This window comes from Lacerta agilis, chromosome Z, assembly GCF_009819535.1.
Source record: "Lacerta agilis isolate rLacAgi1 chromosome Z, rLacAgi1.pri, whole genome shotgun sequence".
Classification (NCBI taxonomy): Eukaryota; Metazoa; Chordata; class Lepidosauria; order Squamata; family Lacertidae; genus Lacerta; species Lacerta agilis.
In genome coordinates this window covers 43953843-43979261 of record NC_046331.1, presented here as the reverse complement: position 1 = coordinate 43979261, position 25419 = coordinate 43953843, and the positions used below count along the sequence as shown (strand labels likewise).

General features: G+C 47.4%; 2 protein-coding genes across 3 annotated transcripts in view; both read right to left on the bottom strand.

Moving 5' to 3' along the window:
* Positions 1 to 18236, bottom strand: part of SLC7A3 (solute carrier family 7 member 3) — a 40993-nt gene extending 22757 nt beyond the window's left edge. The window contains exon 1 of the mRNA XM_033137130.1: positions 18167 to 18236. Within this exon, the coding sequence (XP_032993021.1) occupies positions 18167 to 18183 (17 nt within the window). The 5' untranslated portion in view covers positions 18184 to 18236. The remainder of the gene's footprint in view (positions 1 to 18166) is intronic.
* LOC117039853 (nuclear cap-binding protein subunit 2-like) overlaps positions 1 to 25047 on the bottom strand; it is a 35706-nt gene extending 10659 nt beyond the window's left edge. The window contains exons 1-4 of one of the 2 annotated variants that reach the window (XM_033137133.1): positions 24922 to 25047; positions 23425 to 23606; positions 21876 to 22014; positions 18167 to 18281 (exon numbers count right to left, since the gene is read on the bottom strand). In XM_033137133.1, the coding sequence (XP_032993024.1) occupies positions 18183 to 18281; positions 21876 to 22014; positions 23425 to 23606; positions 24922 to 25008 (507 nt within the window). In that variant the 5' untranslated portion in view covers positions 25009 to 25047 and the 3' untranslated portion in view covers positions 18167 to 18182. Of the gene's footprint in view, positions 1 to 18124; positions 18282 to 21875; positions 22015 to 23424; positions 23607 to 24921 lie in introns of those variants that run through there. The other variant, XM_033137132.1, reaches the window with a different exon arrangement.
* Between the last annotated feature and the right edge of the window lie 372 nt (positions 25048 to 25419).

The following is a 25419-nucleotide window of genomic DNA, read 5'->3' as shown; positions in this document are numbered from 1 at the left end:
AAGACTGGACTAGCTATTCAAAGCACATAACACCTGTTACACTGGCTTGCTGTTCATGTCCTGATTCTTGGCCCATTTTAAAGTGCTGGTGTTCACCTTTAAAGGCTTGAATGGTTGGGACCAGGTTATTTGGATACTCACACCAGTTCAGGCCTTAAGATTAACCTCAAAGGCCCTGCATGGGGGCCTGCCATCAAACTTGTGGCCACTAGAGACAGGTGCATATGGCTCTCCTTCACTAGCAAAGTATGCATGGCTTCTACGTTACAGTCAAACCTCAGTTGTTGAACGTAATCCGTTCCAGAAGACCGTTTGACTTCCGAAACGTCCGACAACCGAGGTGTGGCATCCAATTGGCTGCAAGAGCTTCTTGCACTCAAGCGGAACCGTGTCGGACATTCAGGTTCCAAAAAACGTTCGAAAACCGGAACATTTACTTCCAGGTTTTCGGTGTTTGGGAGCCGAAACATACGATAACGGAGGCGTTCAGGAACCGAGGTTTGACTGTAGTGGCTTTTAAACAAGAGTCTGAACACTTCCTCCCTGCTGACGCTGCTTTTTAATATGCAATGTTCCTGTGTTGTTTTAAGTATGACTGTTTTACTGCCCCAATGTTTATACAATGCTTAATAATTATTTTTAATATTTCATAATCTTCTTGTTTCTACTTGTAAGTCACTTTCAGGCCTCATCATGGGACTGAAACTGCCTTGGTCGCGCTGGTCGATGATCTCCGGTGGGCTAGGGACAAAGGTGAGAGCTGTTTCCTAGTTCTGCTGGATCTCTCAGCGGCCTTTGACACCATTGACCATTACATCCTTCTGGACCATCTAGAGGGGCTGGGAGCTGGGGGCACTGTTATACTCCTCCTTCCTCCTTCCGCTCCTTCCTCCTGGGCTGTGTCCAGAAAGTGGTGGTGGGGGATGAGTGTTCAGACCCCTGGGCTCTCACTTGTGGGGTGCCTCAGGGTTCTGTCCTCTCCCCCATGCTTTTTAATATCTATATGAAGCTGCTGGGAGGGATTGTCAGGGGGTTGGGGCTGGGTGTTCATCAGTATGCGGATGGTACCCAGCTCTACCTCTCTTTCAAATCAGAACCAGTGAAGGCTGTGAAGGTCCTGTGTGAGTGCCTGGAGGCGGTTGGAGGATAGATGGTGGCTAACAGATTGAGGTTGAATCCTGACAAGACAGAAGTACTGTTCTTGGGGGACAGGAGGAGGGCAGGTGTGGAGGACTCCCTGGTCCTGAATGGGGTAACTGTGCCCCTGAAGGACCAGGTGTGCAGCCTGGGAGTCATTTTGGACTCACAGCTGTCCATGGAGGCGCAGGTTAATTCTGCGTCCAGGGCAGCTGTCTACCAGCTCCATCTGGTACGCAGGCTGAGACCCTACCTGCCCGCAGACTGTCTCACCAGAGTGGTGCATGCTCTGGTTATCTCCTGCTTGGACTACTGCAATGCACTCTACGTGGGGCTACCTTTGAAGGTGACCCGGAAACTGCAATTAATCCAGAATGCGGCAGCTAGACTGGTGACTGGGAGTGGCTGCCAGGAACACATAACACCGGTCCTGAGAGATCTGCATTGACTCCCAGTACATTTCCGAGCACAATTCAAAGTGTTGGTGCTGACCTTTAAAGCCCTAAACGGCCTCGGTCCTGTATACGCGAAGGAGCGTCTCCACCCCCATCATTCAGCCTGGACACTGAGATCCAGCGCCGAGGGCCTTCTGTCGGTTCCCTCACTGCGAGAAGCAAAGCTACAGGGAACCAGGCAGAGGGCCTTCTCGGTAGTGGCGCCCGCCCTGTGGAACGCCCTCCCATCAGGGGTCAGAGAGATAAACAACTACCAGACATTTAGAGGACATCTGAAGGCAGCCCTGTTTACGGAAGCTTTTAATGTGTGATATTTTAATGTATTTGATTTTTGTTGGAAGCCGCCCAGAGTGGCTGGGGAAATCCAGCCAGATGGGCAGGGTACAAATAATAAATATTATTATTATTATATTATTTCAGGCACCTTCGTGTAAAACCTGACAAATTATTAATAATGTAATAGCAATTATTTTTAGTTTTGGATTGTGGTTTTACTACAATCTATATGTCTTTGCTCTGCTATAAGCTGCATTGGGAAGATTTTGCCCAAATATTTTGAAATAAATGAAATATATAAAAATGTCCTCCCATTTCTTATTTTCCCTTTATATTGGTTGTTTCCCAGTATTTACATGTTGGATCTAAGGTTCAGGGAGCAAAAGCAGGTCAGAGGTAGGCAAGCCTCCTGAGTGGCATGATGCTGTCAGAAATACAAACCATCATTCCTTAGAGACAGAGACAGAGGGAGAAATAGTTGGCAATTTTCACCTGAATGTGGAAGCCGCACTTTAATGAGCTATGGAGACAAAGACAATAATCTAGACTTTGGCAAACGAACACGACTCATGTGTTATCTGTTAAGGGGTGTCTTGTAGGTACCAAGAATTAATGGTTCGTTTCAGAGCTTTTTCCCCAAACACATTTTCTTACAATCTCCTGAAGACAGGATGGGTTAAAATTAAAACCTTAACTGAAAAGTTGGTTTATTGTGGAATTAGCATTTTCAGCTCTTAGATCTCCTTGTTTGTTCTCCTGATCAGGAGGACTTTCGAGACTGTAGCAGAGTCCTGCACAATACAAGATGTGTTGATTAAAAATAACACAGGTGCATTAATGAAAGTTGCAAAATGCAAGAAACAGGTCTTGGGTGTTTGCTTGTTTTTCAGTCCCTTTTTCCGCCCCGTTTGCTCCTTTTCATTAAATCTGTTTGCTCCAGAGGGAAATGTAACTGCCGAGCCCAAGCAATGCCAGACCCCCTGAAGAGCTCCACCACCTGTTACTCCCATTGTGAGTCCCAACAGGGAGGCGCAGACACGGAGAGGTGGTCTCCTTATGATGGCAGCCGTTCATGAGGCGTAACTTATCAAGGAAACAACACACACCTTCAGAAGGACAAGCAGAGCAGGCTGTGCAAAGAGCAACACTGGAAATCGCCATGTTCGAGTGGAGCTGAGGCCTTGAAAGTGCCCTTGCTGCAGAGCTGGTGCCAGATCTCAGGGGCTCCTTGGCACAGTGCTGCCATTATGACTGCCACCCCAACATGGCCACATCTATGCAATTAACTCCCCCACCTCCACCCCACTGACTCTCCAGCCAGCCGCTCTCCACTGGGCAGAATTTTAGTGGCAATGCACTTTTGAATAAGAACCAAGCTTAGCTCCTCTCCATGGTGGTCACCATGCAATGCCAAAATAACCTAGCTATATAGGCAAAGGCATTGCATTTCAGGTCAGTAAAAGTGGTGGGCAGCCACTGCAGGGGAGAGCAGAGATTTGCTGCCATTGTCTATGGGCCACTGTGGGAAGGCTGAGAGAAGTGCATGGGGCTCTCCTGAACCCGTGAGGTGCTTGGCTTGTAACCACTGTGGCTGGCCACGGGTGCCAGGTCTGGCCCTCAATATGCCAATTGTCGCTTATTCCAGTCACTCTCCCAGGTTCCCACCCTGCAAAAACTCTGAGGGAAGAGTATAGAACCTCAGGCAAAGCTCTCGGCCCTGGAAAGCAGCAGTCCCCACCCTGCAGACAAGACCCTTCCTGTTGCTCTGGAGGCTCTGTCGGAAACGTCAGATAAGGAACAACCCAGTAAGAGCCTGTAGGATAAGCACAGCCACACTCCCCGTGACAGACTGGGGCATCACCCTGCCAGTTTGCCAGTTCCCATTTCAGGCAGGAATGATTCACTGAGCAGTTACACTTTTACCTCAACCTCTTTCTCAGTGAGGGATGGTCACAGAAGAAGAGTCATCTGAGCGTGAACTGATGAGGGCAAAAGTCCTGGACAGTTACAAGGAGCTGCAGGAAGAGGCAGCCAACTGCATCAGCCAGTCACTGAAGATGAAAAGCAAGCCCTCTTCCTTGCTTCCTTGTTGCAGCTGCTCAACTCATTTAACTTTGCCTCAACAAGTCTGCGAAGGATTCTCATTCTCTCTCTCTCTCTCTCTCTCTCTCTCTCTCTCTCTCTCTCTCACACACACACACACACACACAAACACACACGGCCCTCTGCATGGCTTATTAAGCTACAGGCTACACAACATTTGGAGGCAACTCAGGGCACGGAATGAAATGTGCTTTGGGTGGGTCCCAAGTCATGCAATGCCACTGGCTGGTCCTAGCTGGTGTCATGTCTCTTGCAGAGAGATTGAGAGGTTGCTGGGTTTTCTTTTCCCACTTGCAGAACTTCCCCCCTTGGGGAAGGTCTGTAACTCAGAGGCAGAGCCATGTGTTTGGCATGCAAAAGGTCCCGGGATCAGCCACCAGCATCACCAAGTGTGGCAAGGAGAAAATCCTCTGCCTGAAGCATTGCAAAGACATTGCCAGTCAGTACAGACAACACCAAGTTAGGTGGACCAATAACATAGGGCAGTTTCCCATTGTTGTAAGAATATTAAGGTCCATAGCTGTCAACCTTCCCTTTTCTTGCAGTGGGAAACGGTGCTGGAATAAGGGAATTTCCCACAAAAAATGGAAAATTGACAGCTATGTTCAGGTGTTTTGTGATATATATATACATAAGTGTGCCAAGCAAACAAGGCCACATTTGTGAAGCAACACAGGAAAACAGCCCTGAAACCATTTTTCACTCACAAACTGACAAACTGTTTCTCTGCAAAGAAGGAGGGGATGGGAGAACCTTCCCATTGTCTCAGGAAATTAAAATGATTACCAGTTCAAAGAAATGGCCAGGCTGCTAACAAAAGGCAATCAGATAATGTATTAACAGGTAGCCTGGAAGTAAGGGGAAAAACAAACTTCTCAGATTTCTGTTTAAATCTGTTGGAAGGGGGGATTTCTGAAATGTCTTTATAAGTGCTTACAAGCATGGCCCTGGGTCCCTCCCCTGCTCTCCTGTGTGGGGAGGTCAACCTTGTTGCAACAGAACAATAAAGATCAAGTTTACTAGCTGCTTTGCTTCTCAATCTTCTCTGGTTGGCCTCTGTTTTTTTACTCCTACCGATGGAGAACCTGCAAAGGGTTTTACAAGGGCTCTTGTATACCCCATAAGGGAATAAGAGCAGATTTTGCTTATTTCAGAATGTTCGTAAAAGTGCATTCTCCTTGCCACTTGGCTTAGCAACCTAACTGATCCACACTCCAGCTCAGGAAGGCCATAAATGACACACAGTATGTTATAGACCCTAAGGAATGGATGAGAGAAAATCCTTTGCTTTCACGCCTAACTAAAACCAAGTTTAAGCATGCATCACTGTGTTTTAAAATGTAGATTTAAGTTCCTCAGTTTGACCAAACTGCGGGAGGCAGTGGAAGACAGGAGTGCCTGGCGTGCTCTGGTCCATGGGTTCATGAAGAGTTGGATACAACTAACTGACTAAACAAGAAGTGCCTGGGGCAAAGAACTCAATTTGCTCTGTAGATCACAGATGTTGGCTATAACTTCCATAATTCACGACTCTTTGCTAGGCTAGCAGGGGGCTGATGGGAGCTGGAATCCAAGCCACCCAGAGGGCATCATGTTGAGGAAGGCAGAGACCATAGAGATGTTAAAAAACCCAAACCAGGAAGAGATTAGTCTACTAGCCTTCAAACTGGAGCAATTTCCAGAAGGGATTCCTTCCCACTAGGGCTCTATTTACTTAACCGCAGCTCTGAGGTATTTCAGAGCACTTTACCCAACTCTCTGAAACCTCCAGGAGCTAATCTATAATGCGGTGCTAATGAGGTCTGCTTTAAAGTCAGCTGCTCCACAAGAAAGATCTGAAGCAGAGGACCAAAGAAAAGATCTAAACCACCTTTGTCCCCTTGCTAGAAGGAAGAAGAGTACAACTTCCTCTTTCATCTCAAGAGTTATTAAAAAAATCTGGCAGACGGTGCACTTAACACTCCAAGCACCCAAGATACAAACACACACCTGGTTCCACTCGGCTAGGATGGGACTGCACACAATTTCCTGAAGTGTTCTTAGCGTCATTCAGAGGCTTAGAAAAATTCCTCTTTGACTGAGTAGGGTGTGGGTGGGTGGGTGTGAACACAGGCACAGACTCCCCTCCTGCAACCAAGGAAGTGCTCAGTTCATTCCCATATCGGTGGAAGTCATGCAATAGGAATAAGAACAAACAGGAGAAACATTCACAGAGCTGAATTAGGAGCAAAAGGAAGTACCCACCTGGCTGCTTTCAAAAGCTGCTCACTGCTCAGCTAATATCAAGCACTTCTTCCCCACAGATATATTCTAGGAAGAGGGGAAACAGAAAGGCAAGTCAGAAAGCAGCTGGGAGCAGGTCTGCTGTACTGTACTGATTCCTGGGCACAAATAGACTGAGGAATGCTGGGTACAGTTACAGTGCCTCTTCCCCTGCTTGCCAACTGACCCTCTTCTACTCCCCACCACCACACTGCCGAGGAATATCGGAAGCTGCCTGATGCAGAGTCAGACCAGCAGTCCATCCGGCTTGGAACTGTCTGCAGTGACAGCTCTCCAGGGTTTCAGAGCAGGCGCTCTCTCAGCTTTGCCTGGAGACTGGCTGGACTTTCTGCATGCGAGACAGATCCTTCGCCACCAAGCTATGGCAGGCACAGGCATCAAGGCAGGAAGTAGCCCCCAGGGTGAAAACCTGAGCAGAAGTCATGCTCAAACACAGCAATGAAAGGGTTTTCCCCACCCTTCCTTGATTTCAAAAGACCCAGGAGTTTTAAGTTCCAGAGGTAACAATAGCAGGATAAACAGACATTTGGGATCCTGAGGCAAGCACCACAAGCGCCCTTTAAACCTACTCCAATGCCCCACTGAGCCACTCCTCATCCTGGAAGCCCCCCTGATCTGTTCGTGCATCCTGTTCTCAATATAGCCTCAGGATCGGGATCCGGCCTGCGTATCAAGGCCAAGCGTATCTAAGGAACACAAATATTAGCATTGCCTCCAGTAAGGGGGCAATTGTTTTTTGGAAAGGGATTTCAGAAGCTGCTACCCCCCCCCCCCCAATGCAGGGACGGGAAAATGTGCTGCCCTTTGGTTGGTATTGAACTGAGATACAATTACGAAGAAGTATATTAATACAGTGATACCTTGGTTTGCATACATTTTGGATTACAAACACATCAAACCCGGAAGTGCGTGTCTCAGTTTGCAACCTTTTTTTGGATTACAACCCATTTTGTTTTGGATTATGAACAAAAAATTTTTGGAGGCCCCACTGGTGAAAGCACGCCTTGAGTTACAGCCTGTTTTGGTTTACAAACGGACCTCCAGAATGGATTATGGTTGTTAACCAAAGTACCACTGTAGTGAAATATAACTAAGAAGGATATTAATAGTGAAATAATTATTAAGCTCTAACTTACAATTTTGGAAATGTACATCCAGGGGTTTTTTTCCTTTTAATTTTTTGGGGCCCCCAAAGAGAGTGGGGCCCTAAACTATTGCTTGTTTAGCTTATACGTAAATCTGGCACTGGCTGGAAGGGACCCTGAGGACCATCTAGCTCATGGGTAGGCAAACTAAGGCCCCCGGGCCGGATCCAGCCCAATCGCCCTCTCAATCCGGCCCGTGGACGGTCCGGGAATCAGCGTGTTTTTACATGAATAGAATATGCCCTTTTATTTAAAATGCATCTCTGGGTTATTTGTGGGGCATAGGAATTCGTTCATTATTTTTTTTCAAAATACAGTGCAGCCCCCCCTGAAAGGTCTGAGGGACAGTGGACCGGCCCCCTGCTGAAAAAGTTTGCTGATCTACTCCAACCTCCTGCAATGCAGGAATATGTAGCTGCCCCATTTAGCATCTAGATCAAGGGAAGTAATAGTACCACTGTATTCCGCTCTGGTCAGACCTCACCTCGAATACTGTGTCCAGTTCTGGGCACCACAGTTCAAGGAGGATACTGACAAGCTGGAACGTGTCCAGAAGAGGGCAACCAAAATGGTCAAAGGCCAGAAACGATGCCTTATGAGGAACGGCTTAGGGAGCTGGGTATGTTTAGCCTGGAGAAGAGAAGGTTAAGGGGTGATATGATAGCCATGTTCAAATATAAAGGATGTCATATAGAGGAGGGAGAAAGGTTGTTTTCTGCTGCTCCAGAGAAGCGGAAACGGAGCAATGGATTCCTGCTACAAGAAGGAAGATTCCACATAAACATTAGGAAGAACTTCCTGACAGTAAGAGCTGCTTGACAGTGGAATTTGCTGCCAAGGAGTGTGGTGGAGTCTCCTTCTTTGGAGGTCTTGAAGCGGAGGATTGACAGCCATCTGTCAGGAATGCTTTGATGGTGTTTCCTGCCTGGCAGGGGGTTGGACTGGATGGCCCTTGGGCTCTCTTCCAACTCTAGGATTCTATGATTCATTTGGGAACTGAACTTGCAACCTTGGCATTATCAGCACTGCGCTTTACCCACTGAGCTCCAACAATGCAGAGGCAGCAGAGGGAGGCACTGCCTTCTCTACTTAGGTACCACTCAGCCAAGCAACTGCTGCAGCCAGAAGCACCGAATAGTGCCAGGGGCTGTTCCGGGCAGAGCTCAGTTCCCGCACCCACACTCCTTTTTAATTTAGCAGCTGAAAACCAGAAATTGGACAAATAATTTCCCACGGCCTGGACAGTCTGCATCAACACCCCACCCAAATCTGTAGTTTTTTGCTTTCTTGTTTTTCCTCAACTACCACCACCTCCTATTCTTTGCAATGAAGAGTTCTGGAGGATGTGACAGCCTGCCATTCTTTTATGACAACATGGTTGGTTCCTCAAAAAGGTGTTGTCCAAACAGAAGAGGACACCTTCACCCCGGTATGGTTCCCCTTCATCACACACACAGCCCAACAAGACAATGACAAAAATCTACCGACAGCATACAAATCAATATGGCTAACCTGATCCAAAACACCCACCAACCCCACTCAGACAGGAGACCAAAGATCACCACAGCCAACCACAAATGCACAATCACACCCTACGCCAACCCCGACCTCTCTCACTGCCAATGGAGCACAAGCGAACAACAGAGAACCCACACAAACAACTCTGACACCAAGCCCTACTCATATTAAGTAAAATAGAAACATCGGCACCCCACCCCACCTATCTCCCCATCCCACCCACCTCTCTCCCCCTTTTCTTCCTAATGTCTCAACAACAAAAACTGATTTGTTAAAATGTTATATGGAAAAATACGAGAGAGACATTGCAATACCTTTGTAAATCAAGAAATTCTTTAATAAAAATATTAAAAAACAAAGGTGTTGTCTGGCTGTGCAGCCAGCATCAATGACTGAAGGGTCAATAGAGGCAAGCCAACGCCCACTGGGCTTGCTTGCATTCTCTCTCTCCCCCCGCCCCCCATCCAGTAGGAGCTGTTCAACAGTGGAACAGTCTCCCTCGAGAGGTTGTGGGCTCTCCTTCTTTGGAGATTTTATTAAGCAGAGGTTGGGTGGCCATCTGTCATGGATGCTTTAGCGGAGATTCTTGCATTGCAGGGGGTTGGACTGGATGACCCTTAGGGTCCCTTCCAACTCTATGATTCTATCCTCTGGTCAACGGGCAGAGTCTTCCCAATATTTTGTTTTTAGAGGCACTTTAGACATTTGTTTTAAATGTAGAAGCAAGATATAGATAAGATAGCCAACAAGAAAATGTCTATGTATGAAGTTAATGCAATGAAAAATGCACACATAACATTGCACCGGCAGCGTCAGACTGATGGACAGGAAAGTCGGATGACTGGTATATCAGCGTTCCATTATTATTATTTTGGGCCGGGGGTGGGGCGGGGCGGGGCATTTCGGCAGGTTAGGAGAAAGTTAAATCAGACCCTCACAAAAAGGCAAAGTGAGGCAGAGTAAGCTGGAGTGAACACAATAAAAGGAACTAACCCTAATTCTAAAAAGTAACTTGTCAGGTACGGTTTTAGGGTTGGCGGTAGTTATGAATATGCTACAGGAATGATGCAAACTCTGTCTTGGCTACTGTTCTCCGGTTCTCTGAATTCCTGGCAAGTCTCCTTACGGTGGCTGCCTCTGCCATGTCCAGGAATCTGAATTGATTTTTCATCCCAAAGTGAACTTCACTCTTGCAGGGCAAGCAAGACACAAACATACAAAAGACATATGGGGACAGATGTCTGTCTACAGCTGCCTTGCCCACCTTTCCAAGGGGCAGGAGTTGCTTTGGGCAGGGCAGGGGCGGTAAATTTGGAGTGAGGAAAACAGCCATGGTCGCCAATAAGGATGTCTGCTGCTTGGGGTAGGAACCAACATCTACAACAGCTCAGGGAATACTCAAGCCAGGATGTCGGCAGGAAAATGTGTGGAATGAGAGAGAGAATCGTGCTCGGATCCTTCTCACAATCGGATCTTGCTCCCTAAACTATAGGGAAAACATGGATGATGCAACCTCCCGGAGCGAGCTCGATGCCGTCCCACTCCCCTCTGCCCGGCAGATATTTACGGGGGCAGCCGCAGCTAACCCAAACCGCCCTCTCCCACCTGCGGGGGACCAGGGCGCTATTTGTTCCAGATGCGGAACCTTCTGTCAGGGAAGGGAGAAGGTCACGCGGCTTTTTTGTGTGTGTGTCTCTGAGCATGGACAGAGCGCGCCTCCCCCGCGCAGAGGAAGAGGCGGGAGGAAGCCCAAAAAAGTTATAGCGCCCGAATCTCCGCGGGAAGCCGAAGCTACACCTGTTGAGCTCCTGCCTGGCTGGTCGGCGCGCTCCTGGGACGCCCCCAGTTAGGGAAGCGCTGACGCAACCCAGCACTCCGCTTGCAAAAGAGGCACCAACTGAGAAGTGAGCGAGTGAGGAAAGGGGAAAAGAATGAGCCCGTTCCCGCGGCGGCAACAGCGGCCGCGGCCTCCCCGGTTTGCAGCAGCCCAGCGCGCCCCACACCGACCTGTCCCCGCCTCTCACCAGCCAAAGCAGCGCAGATCCGGCGCCTCCCGCAGCTCAGCAGCCAGCAAATCCCAGAAAGGAGAATCTAGGGCGGGCGGCCAGCAATATCAAGTGGCGAAGGACCGGAGGGGGCGGGCCGAGGGGGGGGGGCAAAGCTGCGCCCGCCTCCTAGGCAAAATGTGCTAGATGAGAGAGAAGCACGCTTGGGGCACCTGCTTCAGCGCCCAGCGAATAGCATCTTGTGAACGAGCGGGCAGCGCTAGCACCACAGTGCAAACTGACACGTGTCCGAGACAGCCTGCTCCTTCCTTGAACAGTTTGAATCATAGAATTGGAAGGGGATCCAGGGTCATCTAGACCAACCCACTGCAATACAGGAATCTTTTGCCCAACGTGGGGCACGAACCCACGACCTTGAGAGCCTCATGCTCTTCTGCTGACTGAGCCAAGTTCTGCCCACAGCTTCACTGCCTGCCTCTTCTTCCAGAAACAAAGCAGCGCTCCATCTGACAAATAGCTCAGTTGCTAATGAAACTCTTAATCTCAAGGTCGTTGGTTCGAATCGAACCACACATAGCATTTCAATGGGTTGGAGTACATGACCCTCATGGTCCCTTCCATCTCTATGATTCTATGACCCCCCCCCCTCTCTTTCTCCACTAAATCCCTCCATAAACAAGCCATTCTCAATGTTTCTTATTTCGATAGCATACTTGCAGCACAAATCCTACACAGGCCTACTCAGAATAATGCCCTGTTCAATGGGCCAAACTCTCAGCTAAGCTGGATGTAAAATAATATTGTGCTGTTAGACTGTGCCCATTAAATTAATAATTATTGGGGGGGGGGTGTTAAATTGTAAAAGGAAAGTTTGCTAAAGGCCAGGAAAAAGAGGTTTGGAGCTTTAACCCTTTGGCCATAATAAGCTTAAGTACACAGGAAAAGCTTTTCAGCAAATCCAAGAAAACTTGTTTTAGTTTAGATTTTAAAAAAAGATGAAAAAAGATGTGTTCTTTGTAATTTGGCAAAATGTTAACTGCATGAAAGGCACTCCCTGATGTTAATTTTTTATTTAATTTCCTAGTTTTCAAATGAATGAAGATTTTGACAGATTTTTTTCTGAGCACTTGGGGTCAAAAGATAGTAGCCTACTAAAACTGTTGAGACATTTCATTCCGATCTGCTAGACAGAGCCAAACAGAAGATGATGACATCCTGTCCCCCTCTCCTCCCCTGCAACATAAATCCTGGCTACGCCCATGCGTTTAATCTATTTAACCCAGGAATGAGATGCCCACCGACTTGTCTTTGAATTATTGTGGGAAAAGGCTCTCAGTGGCTACTAAATCTGATGGCTATGTTCTACCTCCAAGTCGGAGGCAGTGATGCTTCTGAATACCAGTTGCTGGAAACTTCAGGAGAGACAGTCCTGCCTACGGTCTTGTTGGATAATTATTGGGAGTTACAGGAATTATAGGAGGAAAATCAAAATGTGTTTGAGAAGGGCTGAGCAGGGTTGGAACGTGAAGGCTGTGTTCACCAGAGAACCATGAGACGAGGACGGAGTGACATGTACAAAGCATCTATTGCCGTAACTGTTGAGGACAAAGGAAAGAATGAAATATAAGAAAGTTGCTATGCTTTGTGATTAAACCACAATAAGCTAGTAGAGTGGCTCGGGAAACCCAGCCAGATGGGCAGGGTATAAATAAATTATTATTATTATTATTATTATTATTATTATTATTATTATTATTATTATTAAGTACTGCCATATAGGGACATGCCTGCCCCTTTGCTTGTAAGTGTATAAATGCCTGTACTGTACTGTTTTTGCATTTGGTGTGCCATGCCTCACTACTTGCTGGCTGAGGTTGTGTCTCACTGGCCTTGCAATGCCTAAATAAACGTCCGTCTATTTGGTTTCTGGATTCTGTGGTCTGTTCCAGGCTGCCCAGGGTATTTTCCCAGCACTCTGAAGACACATCTATATAAGAACGCCTTGCTTGCATGATTTTTCTAGTAATCATATTTACTGGGGAGCAAATAATCCCCTACAGGTCTGAAAGTGGAGACTGGAGAGGTTTCAGCTATGACACCACTGAGCACGTATCTTTCCTAGGGGGAAACTAGCCTGCAGTTGAAAAGACCCTGTTGCTTATTGCCTGAAGTTATTGCCATGGGAGGTTAAGACCCATGATGGCTTTGCCCAGCCTCCTTGGTCAGAGGCAGCAATGCTTCTGAATTCCAGTTACAGTACTAGAAAATGCTCTTTTGCTCAGGTCCTGCTTGTGGGTTTCCTGCAGGCATCTGATTGGCTGTGAGAACAGGATGGGACATGAGATGGGTTGCTGTCCAGATCCAGCAGACACTTATGAGTCTGACCATTTGCCTACACTGACAGCTGTCAGCTGTCTAGGATTTCAGGCAGGGCATCTCTCTTAACCCTGTCTGGAACTGCTGAAGACTGAACCCTTTGGCATAGGAAACAGATGTTCTGCCATGGAGCTACAACCATTCTCCAGAGATTAATGAGCCTATGGAGCTGCCTGGTGCCACACCAATGGACTCACCTGTCCTTGCTTTATTTACTCCACCAGGCAATGGATCCAACACTTCTCAGGCAGGCAGAGAGGGCTCCCTCTCCATCTCAGCTTTGCCTTACAAGATCCTTTTATAACTGGAGATACCAGGGGTTGAACCTGGGGCCTTCTGCATGCAATAATAGAAATCATGTGTGCCCCCCAACACCTCTGCCATTTCATTCCAGACTGATTTATATATCACCATTTAGCATTAGTTTGCAGGGCAGTTCCCAATACCTTGGAAATGAACAGTGAGTCTTACCTCTGAGTGAACATGCGCAGGATTAGCCTTCAGCAGTAAAATGTGAAGAAGCAATGTGTTGCTCCCTGCACATAAGCCTCTTTAGATGGATGCTTCTGACCTATGAGGCTGCTTCTTTTTCCTTTGCTTGCATCAGCCTCTCCCCAGCATGAGGCAGTCCTGTTTTCTTCCCACAATTCACTCTGCCTTCCTTTCTTTAGAGGGGATTCATTCATTCATTCATTCATTCATTCATTCATTCATTCATTTACTTCCAAGCTGTGGGGGAAAACCAGAGCTGGGATCTTGCTGCTTCCAGATGGGGAAATGCGTAGAAGAGAGAGGTAGGTGTTTCTTTCCCTCTCTTGTCCTCATAGGCTTAGCTCAATAACATTAAAACACCTCACCACCACTCCAAGACCTGTTGTTTCAGGAGGATGTGGTGAGGGCAATTGTGTCTTCCAGTTAGTACGGGGGTGCTGAATTCCTTGTGAATTGTGCAGGCTCTGCTTCCTCTTCTGCTGAGAGAAGTGTTGTTGTTTTTCTCCTCTTGAGAGGAGTGGGAGACTCTTCCTTCTTGCTCCCAAGATCCTTTCTTGAGGTAGCCCAAACCAACTATTGTCCTCAGAGCTGTTGTCCATCTGCCACTTAGCAGTTAAGCACCAGGGACATCCAGGGAACCAAACCAGCTGGGGCTGATGGGTGGCACAGTCCAACAAGGTCTGGAATGCCAAAGGATTCCTATCCCTGATCTAGATGTTGTTGGGACTGCAACTCTCCATCAACCCCAGCCAATGTAGCCAATGGCAAGGGTTGATGGGTGTAACATCTGGAGGACCACAAAGTTACCCACCTCTGCTCTAGGCAGGGATGGGGGACTTCTGGCACTCCAATTTCAGACTCTCAGCACCTCTGCCAGAAGAGCTTCAGTTCATATGCAGTGCATAGCAGGGCGTCTAGCTAGCCTCACAAGATGCAGCATGATATAGGCGTCGGCGCCCTAAGGGATGTACTCTGGAAGATGCCTCTGTTGGGAACTATTTTCTTAATCAGTGGGTGTGTCACCCTCCTTAAGATTTCCCCGAGTGCCATCCATTTTACAAAGGGCTGGCTTCCACCCAGGCCCGTCTTAGAGGGATCGGCTGCCCTGGCGCAGCGATCCCTCGGCGCCCCAGCCTGCCGCCTCTCCGCCCGCCTCCCTCCCGCGCTGGCCGCCCCTCGGGAGGGGGGGGGGTGGGCAAGCGGGGATGAGAGGTGTGGCGTTGGAGCGGGCGCCCGCGCTCCGGCGGGCGGAGGATGAGGGGCGGGCGGGCGCTCGCGCACCGGCGGGAGGGCGGGCGGGCTGCAAGCCAGCCGCCCTCGCCTCCCAGAGCCCCAGCTGGAGTGCTGGAAGGTCGCGCAAAGCCCCGCGCCGCTTCAGCGCTCCAGCTGGGGCTCCGGGAGGCGAGGGCGGGCGGCTTACAGTCCGCCCGCCCGCCGGCGCGCGAGTGCCCGCCTGCCCGTGGGGGCGGGGGTGGGTTGGGGAGGGGGAGCCCGGTATGCCGGTTGGCTCGCGGGGGCGCCCCTGGGGTGTCCTGCGCCCTGGCGCGGCGCGCCACCGGCTTCTATGGATGAGACGGCTCTGCTTCCACCAGGCCTTTGGCGGATTAACATCCTTTTAAATATGTTTGTAGGAGGGGATGGGGGTCAATGGTTTTTGTTCTTGTTCTTATTAATCCATTTTGTGTTTTTATGCTGTGAACCGCCCTGAGATCTGCAGCTAAAATGGGGGGGTAATACAAATGAAACAAACAAACAAACAAACAAACAAACCTGTTCCCACAAGAGGTAGTGATAGCCACCAACTTGGGATGGCTTTAAAAGAGAGCTTCATTAATGTGTAACCTAAAAATTTTGGATCTGCTCCAAGCAGAGGCCAAAGTTCTGCACTTGTTTCATTGAATTTTTGGATGTTAACTTGTAACCCCGGTTTGCTGTGCCAATTACTCAGTTTTGGGGTGTGTGTGGTGACGTCACAAAGCATGATTCACAGCACAAAACTTTGGCATCAGTTTGGAAGGAACCCAAAATTTAGGGGTTACATGTCAATGAAGCTTTAAAATAGGTTTAGGCAAACTTGTGGGAGAAAAGGCCACCAATGTTGTTTTCTGTCTCCGAATACAGGTTGCTGAGAATCACAAGTGGAGAGAGCACTGTTGTGCTCAGGCTTTGCGGAAGGCTTCCCATTGGGGATCTGGTTGGCAGTGTGAGAGCAGGATGCTGCCCTAGATAGGCTGATCCAGCAGCTAGGCTCTTACGGGACTTCTGGAACAGCGTTGCCAACATTTTCAACTGTTCCCTGGCCCTTTAACAGCAGTGCTGTCATGCAGAAATTAATTTCTGATCACTTGGTCTCATTTAGGGGCATTGCTAGATTGCAAAAGGACACCTCAGAGCACAGGCTCCTGAGTGGACCAAGATGGCGGTTGCCTGTGCTCCCACAAGCACCCTGCTTTGCAGGATCTCTAGCTCCTATGCAAAATAAAGTTGCCATTGTTTTTAAAAGGCAAGAGATCTGAGAAGCAGCAGAAAAGGCTTGGGACTCAAACGCCCTGAGCTCCTCCCCTAGCTATGGCCCCATGCATGTCAGTAAAAACTTCAGCAGGGTCATTTCAGCGCACCTAGTTACTGTAAAAAATAACAAAAGGTGCAGGTGTAATGAGATCAGTAAAACAAACAAAATGTTGACCACACTGAGAGCATTAACAGGAGGGGCTGCTGCCTAACCCTCCGCCTTCAGCACAGAGGAAAGCACCACGCAGAGAGCACCCCCATCTTCTGTGCCAGGATGCTACAGCTCTGGGCTCTAACCTTTGTGTGCTTATCCAGAGCTGCAATTTGGGAGAACACAAGGGAACTCTCAGCTGCTCTGAAAAGTGTGAACACCAGACTATGTTAACCAGGATGCATTGCAGCACCACCAATGATGCAAGCTCTTGGCTGCTGTCATCAGCTGCCAGGCTCGTTGCTGCCAGCAGACCCACCCTTTCGCCTTCCTGAGTCCAGGAGCGGTGGGGGAGGTTGGCTTAAGAGGGATTCAGCATCCTGGCATGCTCTTAGAGATCTCAAGACAACTAAGACAGCAAACAATAACACTTTCCTAGTCTGGGGCAGAAAAAGATAGCCTGTAGAACCAGTCCTTTTCTCCCTGAAACGATCAAGGTGGGGGGTACTGCAGCTGTCCTAAAGGGAGCCACTCTTGAAAGACCAGCTGGGGGAAAGCATTGGTGAGCTGGGAACAAGGGCTAGGTTAGCGGCAGCCCTACCGTAGACTAGACGCAAGACATTTTGGCAGCAGAGTCCGAAAGTTAAGTGAAGTTTGCCACAACAACCAGTTTGCAGTGCCTCACAGTGGGGCCAAGCCTGGTCTTCTGCCCCCACCCAAATGCATCACAGCATGAAGAAAACACTTTTTATTATTTGATTTTTATTTCATTTTATCATTTTATTTGTTTACCAAATTTCTATACTGCCCATTATCCTAGCATCACGGGGCAGCTTACTATATAAAAACACAAACATATATATCAATCATTATATTTATAAAAACACCTGCACCCACCATACCCTACCTCCCATTTAAAAGGCCATAGATTGCTTAATTAGCCAAAGGCCTGGGATGAGAGGAATGTTTTTGCCTGGTTCCTAAAAATAAATATGCATTTTTAACTGTTTTAATTTGCTTTAATTGTTTTTAAATTGTGTGGGATTTTTGTTGTCTGCCCCCCCCCCAAATAGGGAAAGCAAATTGAATGGAATTCGGGGTGAGGGTAAAAAAAATACAGGGTTAAAAATTGAGTTACATCACTGAAACAAAATGGCAGCTAAGCAGGATGCTGCCAGGGATGAAAATAAGGTAGATGCATTGAAATTTATGGCACAACAGAAGAAGCTGGGCCATAATGTGCCACACTTTGGTCTCCCCCCCCCACTTTTTTGCACAATTGGGAGGGAATTATTTTATTCCCAGTAATTCAATGAATCTTATGAGGACAGCTGCCCAGTAGAACTCAGGAGCCTCAACAAATCTTGTACATCAACATCACCTGCAACTGAGGCCAGTCCAGACCAAGGAACTGGGTATGCGGAAGGAGCCTTTTATAGACCTGAGAATCATGGACCCATGGACCTATGAATCTTGGATCCATGATTCTCCAAAGTTACTCCAAAGAGAAACCCAGACCCTCCCCAGTCCCTCTTAGCTGCCATGTATATGCAGAAATGGCAATCCAGAGCATTATAAGGAGATGTGTCTTAAGAGCTAATTAAGACAGGACCTCTGAAATTGCTCTTCCCTCTCCAACTCCAGTCATATCACTCCAGGCTACTGTAGATGTTAAGAAATCAGTTTTATTTAATTCATTATTATTATCTTTACCCAATCCAAGAAGCCATTAGTAGATCACCGTCTGCTGGTTCATCTTCTGCTGCTGAACAATCTTGCCAAAGCCACCTCTGCCCACATCGTAGTCTATCCGGTACTCATCTCGTACCTGGAAGAGGAGAAAAATGAGGCAAATGTCTTACAGAGACAGATACAAGGACCAATCTTCTGGGCATGTTGATGTCAAGAAGAAATGGGGGTTGTGCGTGTTTTAAGTGTCCTCTTACGACCAGAGCAGAGGCAAGGCCCACCAGATTGATGGTGGCCAGTATTCTAGGTGGAAAAGAGCATTGGGATACTAGTGGGTTTTGCTTCATAGTCCAACACGGCTGGGTCGCCCAGAGATTCTCCCAAAGAGCACAGGGTTAACTGTTTATCCTAGAAGACTCAGTTTGCTTTTCTCACCTTGTCTGCAGCCTCCAAGTCTTGTCTTAAATCAATTCTGACAGGACTCGTTCTAACAATAATGGCCTGGTAGGCTTTACTGAAACCTGGTGGGATGGGACTCATGACTGGAATGTACGAATTGAGGGGAATAATCTGTTCAAAAGGAATAGACCAAGCAGGAAGGGAGGAGTAGCAGCATTATATATAAAAGATGTGTACACATATGAAGAAATCCATGACCTGGAGCATGGAAAGCAGATTGAGAGTATATGGGTAAAAATTATAGGAGGGAGAAACAACAGTGACCTTACTGGGTGTCAAGCCAGACTGAAGACTTGGACCATGCCTTACTAGAGCAGATTACCAAACATTCGAAAAGGAAAGAAAGAATAATCATGGAGGACTTCAACTCCCCTGATATCTGTTGGGACTCAAGCTCTGCCAAGAGTATAAGGTCTGATAAATTCCTCCATTGCCTGGCTGACAATTTCATTTCCCAGAAGGTGGAAGAACCAACAAGGGAATCACCTATCTTGGACATGGTCCTCACCAATATGGAGGAACTGATTGATGAAGTGGAAGTGCTCAGAAACTTGGGAGGAAGTGATCATGTTCTCCTGGGTTTCAGGATACGGTGGCACGGGAAAACTCATGCACTCTGGACTTTAAGAAGGCCAATTTCGAAAAGCTGAAGGAGCTACTGGGGTGTGATCCTGTGGTCAGAAATACTCATTGAGAAGGGAGTCCAAGAAGGATGGGAGTGTCTAAGAGCAGAAATATTGAAGGCCCAAATGCAGACAATACCAACAAGAAAGAAAAGTGGGAGGCATCTAAAGAAACCAGCATGGCTGCATAAGGAGCTTATAGATGAGCTGAGAGTTAAGAAGGGCATGTATAAGAAATGGAAGAAAGGGGAAATCACAAAGGAGGAGTAGACACGAGCAGCCAACAGTTGCAGGGGGAAAGTCAGGCCAGCTAAAGCTCAGAATAAGCTCAGGCTTGCAAGAGAGGTTAAAAATAATTTTTAAAAGGTTTCTTTGGCTATGTCCAAAATAAGAGGAAGAACAAGCAAGTGGTAGGCCCTTGTGTGGGGAAGACGGAAAAATGCTATTGGGTGACAGAGAAAAGGTGGAACTACTCAACACCTACTTTGCCTCTGTCTTCACCCAAAAGGAAAGTGATGCCCAACCTGGTGATAACAGAATAAATGATGTAAGGAGGGAGCAGCAGCCCAAGATAGGAAAAGAGGTGCTAAGGGAACACCTAGCTACTTCAAATGAATTTAAATCTCCAGGGCCTGATGAGCTGCATCCAAGGGTACTAAAGGAGCTTGTGGATCTAATTTCAGAGTTTTTGTCTACTATCTTTGAGAATTCTCAGAGAACAGGTGAGCTCCCTACAGACTGGAGGCATGCAAACACCCCCATCTTCAAAAAGGAAGATCCAGGTAACTACCAACCATTGAGCTTGACAGCGATACCAGGGAAGGTCCTAGAAAACAGTTGGTCTGTGAGCATTTAGAAAAGGATACTGTGATCTGATTTCTTTTTTTGATGGAATTACAACCTTGGTGGATAAGAGAAATGCTGTGGACATAGTGTATCTTGATTTCAGTAAGACTTTTGAAAAAGTGCCACATAATATTCTCATGAAAAAGCTGGTAAAATGTAGGTTGAATGAGCTAGCTGTTAGGTGGAGTTGTAGCTGGTTGACTGAACCCAAAGAGTACTCATTAATGGTTCCTTGTTATACTGGAAAAGAGTGTAATTGGGGTGCCACACGGTACTGTCCTGAGCCTGTTGTTGCTCAACATCTTTATAAATGACTTGGACAAAGAAATTGAGAGGATGCTCATCAAATTTGCAGATGACACCAAACTGGGAGGGGTAGCTAATGCCGCAGAGAACAGAATCAGAATTCAAAATGACCTTAACAGATTAGAGAACTGGGTGCAAGCTAACAAAATGAATTTCAAGAGGGACAAATGTAAGGTTCTGCACTTAGGCAGGAAGAACCAGATGCACAAATATAGGATGGGGGACACCTGGCTTACTAGCAGGACATGTGGAATGGATCTAGGGGTCTTGGTGGACAACAACCTTAACATGAGTCAACAGAGTGATGTAGCAGCAAAAAAAGCTAGGCTGCATCAAACAGAAGTATAGTCCCCATATCAAGGGAAGTAATAGTACCACTCTATCCTGCCTTAGTCAGACCATACTTGGAATACTGTGTCCAGTTCTAGGCACCACAATTTAAGAAGGATGATGACAAGCTGGAACGTGTGCTGAGGAAGGACGAGATGATCAAGGGTCTGGAAACTAAGCCTTATGAGGACAGCTTGAAGGAGCTGGGTCTGTTTAGCCTGGAAAAGAGAAGACTGAGAGGAGATCTGATAGCATCTTCAAATATATTAAGGGCTGTCACATGGAGGAAGGAGTATGCTTGTTTTATCCTGCTCTGGAGGGTAGGACTTGAACCAATGGCTTCAAGTTGCAAGAAAAGGGATTCTGACTAAACATTTGGAAAAACCTTCTGACAGAAAGAGCTGTTTAGCTGTGAAACAGACTCCCACAAGAGGTGGTGGACTCTCCTTCTTTGGAGGTTTTTAAGCAGAGGTTGGTTAGCCATCTGTCATTGATGCTTTGGCTGAGATTCTTGCATTGCAGGGGGTTGGACTAGATGATCCTTGGGTCCCAACTCTTAAGATTTTATAATGAAATTTGACTTTGCTCTTGCAGAGCACTTAGCCAGAGAATGTAGGGTGGGAACCCTGGGCAGAGCACATATCCAGATGAAATCAGGTCAAATACTAAATTCTCAGAGCAGCCTTTAAAGCTTGAGTCAGACCAGTCATAGGCCAGCTCAAACAAAACTCTGATAGGCCACTTTTTGATAGAGAACAGCAAGATTCCAGCAGCACCATCAATGCTAATGAACATATGTAAAGCTAGAGCATACTTGGCCAAACAGAGCTCTGATGAAGCCTGCTTCTGCTCCCAAAAATGATTTGGTCTTTATGATGCTAAAGGAATGCTGGCGAGTTGCAAGAAGAAATGAGCTTGGAATGCTTCTGGAGAATGCTATGGCAGCTTCGGTGAGTTGCAAGGGAAGGGAAGTCCTGCACTACAGTGGGGGGAAAGAGTGTTTTTCACCTTTGTGCTCCAGGAATACAGCAGATAAAATCTTTGCCTTCCCATAAAATGAGACCCATAACTGTGTATTCCTGCAGCCCTTGTGTGGGGGTGGGCTTTGATGTGCAGCTGCCACTTCATTCCAGATTGGTAGAGCACTCTACTGGATGAGCAACCCTTACCTGGCCACCTGATTTCCCACGGCCATACTGCCGCCCTTCCTTAAACCCAGCATCCCAATCTGTTCGGATGATGCGGTCGTCCAGACGGGTTCCATTGATGAACCGCATAGAATGCTCTGCTTCTGCTCTCGTGTAGTATCTGGAATGCTACTTTAAAGAAAATTCATATTGCTGGAGGGTTTATGCTAGCTGGTCACAGGCCGATGAAGGGGAGAACAGGAAAGCTGAAAATCAAACAGCTCATAACCTCCACAAGTTCAGTTAGCAGGTAAACTTAATAACCATGAGACTGGATTGCTGCCACGCACTCTATGTGGAGTTGTCTGAGGGTGTGGTCCAGGAACTCCAGATGCAGTAGAATGCAGCAGCTAGACTGCTGATGGGGACAGGCAGCCAACAGCCTGGCTATGAGTCCTGTAAGACCTTCTCTTGCCTTCCTTGTCTTTCCCCACTTAGCTTGGAAGTACAGGGCCCTGAATGACTCCAGCTACAAAAGCTGAGGCTGCCAAACAGGCTCTGAGGGGGGTCTTGTTTAGGGTTTTGTTACTGCTATTGCAATTAATATTTGTATCTTTAATATCAGAATTCAAAATAACCTTAACAGATTGGAGAACTGGGTACATGCTAACAAAATAAATTTCAATAGGGACAAAGGATCTAGGGGTCTTGGTGGACCACAAGCTTAACATGAGTCAACAGGGTGATGCAGCAGCATAAAGCTAATACTATTCTAGGCTGCATCAACAGAAGTATAGTGCCCAGGTCAAGGGAAGTAATTGTTGTTGTTCAGTCGTTCAGTCCTGTCCGACTCTTCGTGACCCCATGGACCAGAGCACGCCAGGCATGCCTATCTTTCACTGAGGGAAGTAATAGTACCACGCTATTCTGCCTTAGTCAGACCACAGTTGGAATACTATGTCCAATTCTGGGCACCACAATTTAAGAAAGATGTTGACAAGCTGGAACGTGTGCAGAGGAGGGTAACCAAGATTATCAAGGGTCTGGAAACAAAGCCTTATGAGGAGCACGGTCTGTTTAGCCTGGAAAAGAGGAGACTGAGGAGATATGATAGCCATCTTCCAATATCTCAAAGCAGAGGCTGGATGGCCATTTGTTATGGATGCTTTAGCTGAAATTCCTGCATTGCAGGGGGTTGGACTAGATAACCCTCTGGTACCTTCCAACTCTATGATACTATGATTCTAATATCATGATTTATGTGGAAATTGCTCAAATATGTTATTTTCCCATGTGTTTTTCTTAGTGTTTATAACTATTTTTGCTGTTCATAATTAGGTAAATCAATTCGTGTTGTAAGTATAGAACATGGTTTTAAGTATGGAAAGACAGCACACAAATAAATGATGGTGATGATGATAAACATGCAGCACCTCCCATCTGCACTGGCTCCTAAATATGGCACCAAGTCATTAATATAGAAATTAAAAAGTGGGAGCCAGAAAGCAACCCTGATTCACACCCCAGGATGCTTAAAAAACATTAGTGAGACCACCCACAGTCTATTTCAATTAATAGAAGGCAAGGATACTCCACGAAGCAGAAGCCACAGGGGGTTTTCTTCACTTTGTCTAGCCCCATGACAATGCGTTTCACATCCCCACACTTGGAGAAGAGCTCATGAATTTGTTCCTCTGTGGTGTAGAAAGAGAGATTGCCCACATAAAGTGTGCAGGAGTTTTTCAGGGTTTTTTCTTGCAGGTAACGACTTCCCTAGGAAAGGGAAAGAAAAAGAAAAAGGGTGAAGCATAGATAATGTCACCTAAAAAACCCACACATTCCCTTTTACATTGCTTAGCACCATCAGGTTTTAAGAGCTGTGCAAAACCAAGATGCAGCACAGTGCATATGCAATGGTTTAAACATGGTTTAACATTAAATGGGCAAGATAAAGCTGGAAGAAGGGATTTTATTTACAGAGCATCTATTGTTATTTTTAAAAAGTACACATTCACTACTGTCTCTAAGGCACCTGTTGGACAGCTTCCTTTTCCAACGAGCCTTTCAAGCGGAGATGCAGATCAGCCTTTGTACCAGATCCGAAATGTGCTTTTATTGCCGATTGCTTCAGGGTGCTTTATGGGAACCATAAGTGGACCAAATACATATGTACCCAGTGCTGGATTTATGTATAAGCTAAATAAGCTATAGCTTAGGGGCCCCACACTCTTGGAGACCCCCCCCCAAAAAAAATTTAAAGGAAAAAAAACTCCTGGATGTACATTTCCAAAATATAAGATAAAAATAAAAATAAAACCTACATACAGTGACAGTGTTTTGTGATATGTAGGCTCCTATGATGTACCGTAAGTAATGGGCTCCACCTGCTAGCCTGCTCCCTAAAATATCACTGGTTTGCTCATCTCTATATATAGGGTGTCTACATCCTGCATGGACTGGTTGCATGGCAATATGTGCAAATGGCTTTAGATACCTATTAGGTCCATAAATTACCATTAGCATAAATTCAGTACAAAAGAAACAACGACAATTTGTTGTTGACAAAGGACACCTGGACATATAAAGGGCATCATTACCTTCAGTAGCTTAGGGCCTCATCAAATCTAAATCTGGCCCTGTATGAACCGTCGTCCCTCAGTGGACCTTTCGGTGGATTTCAGAGGACAAAGGAAAAAGCACCCGGGGTTGTGGGTTTTGTTTTGTTTTTTTAAAGGAAGGGGGGGGAAAGGGAAGAAACAACAACAACAACAACAACAACAACCCATGAGAGAAATTCCAAGAGGAGATTGGTGCTGTTGTCTATGGTGCTGAAAGGATGGGCGCAGTTCCTCGGGCGGGAGAAAAAGCCCCAAGAATTGCTGGAATAGCCCCGTCGGTTAGAACCCGGTGCTCATGCATCGTGCAGGGGGCGTGGGTGGGTGGCTTGGACGGGGGTGTCCCCCGGTGGGCACCGTCCCAATCCACGACGCCACCATCCAATAAGACCACACTCACACGCCGCCGCCCCAACCCCCCGCGGAGCACGGGCGCCTCTGAGCGCGTGCAGAGCGAGCCCGCCGGGCGTTACCTTGAACTGCTGGTCCCGATACGTGCTGAATTCGCAGTACGAGTCGCTGTTGAGGCCGCTCAGCGTCGCGCTCAGCAGCCCCGACATCTCTCGCCCTTCCTCCGGCGTCGCAGCGGCGGCTCGTCGGGCCCAGAGACTCCTTGGCTGTTTTTCGAGGAGCCCTCTTGCTCGCGTCGCCGCCCAGGAGCTGAGAAGCCGGCCAATCGCAGAGAGGCGTTCGGCAGAATGGGTGGGCCCGCGGTGCCGCAAGGGGTGCCGGGTGTTGTAGTTCTCTCTCTCACACACTCCCCGCCCCCCCCCACCTCGTCGGATTCCCTTCTTCTTCTCTTTCCTTTTCCGGTCCTCCGTTCCCGCCTCTGACGCAACTACGTGGCGCAAAAAGAAAGTATAAAATGAACGCGGGAAAGAAGGAAGCGGGGAGGCGTGGCTTTCGATTTGGTCAGCACGTTGTTGGTCGGATGAGTGAAACGGGTTGGTTCGCCATGGAGGTACAGTATC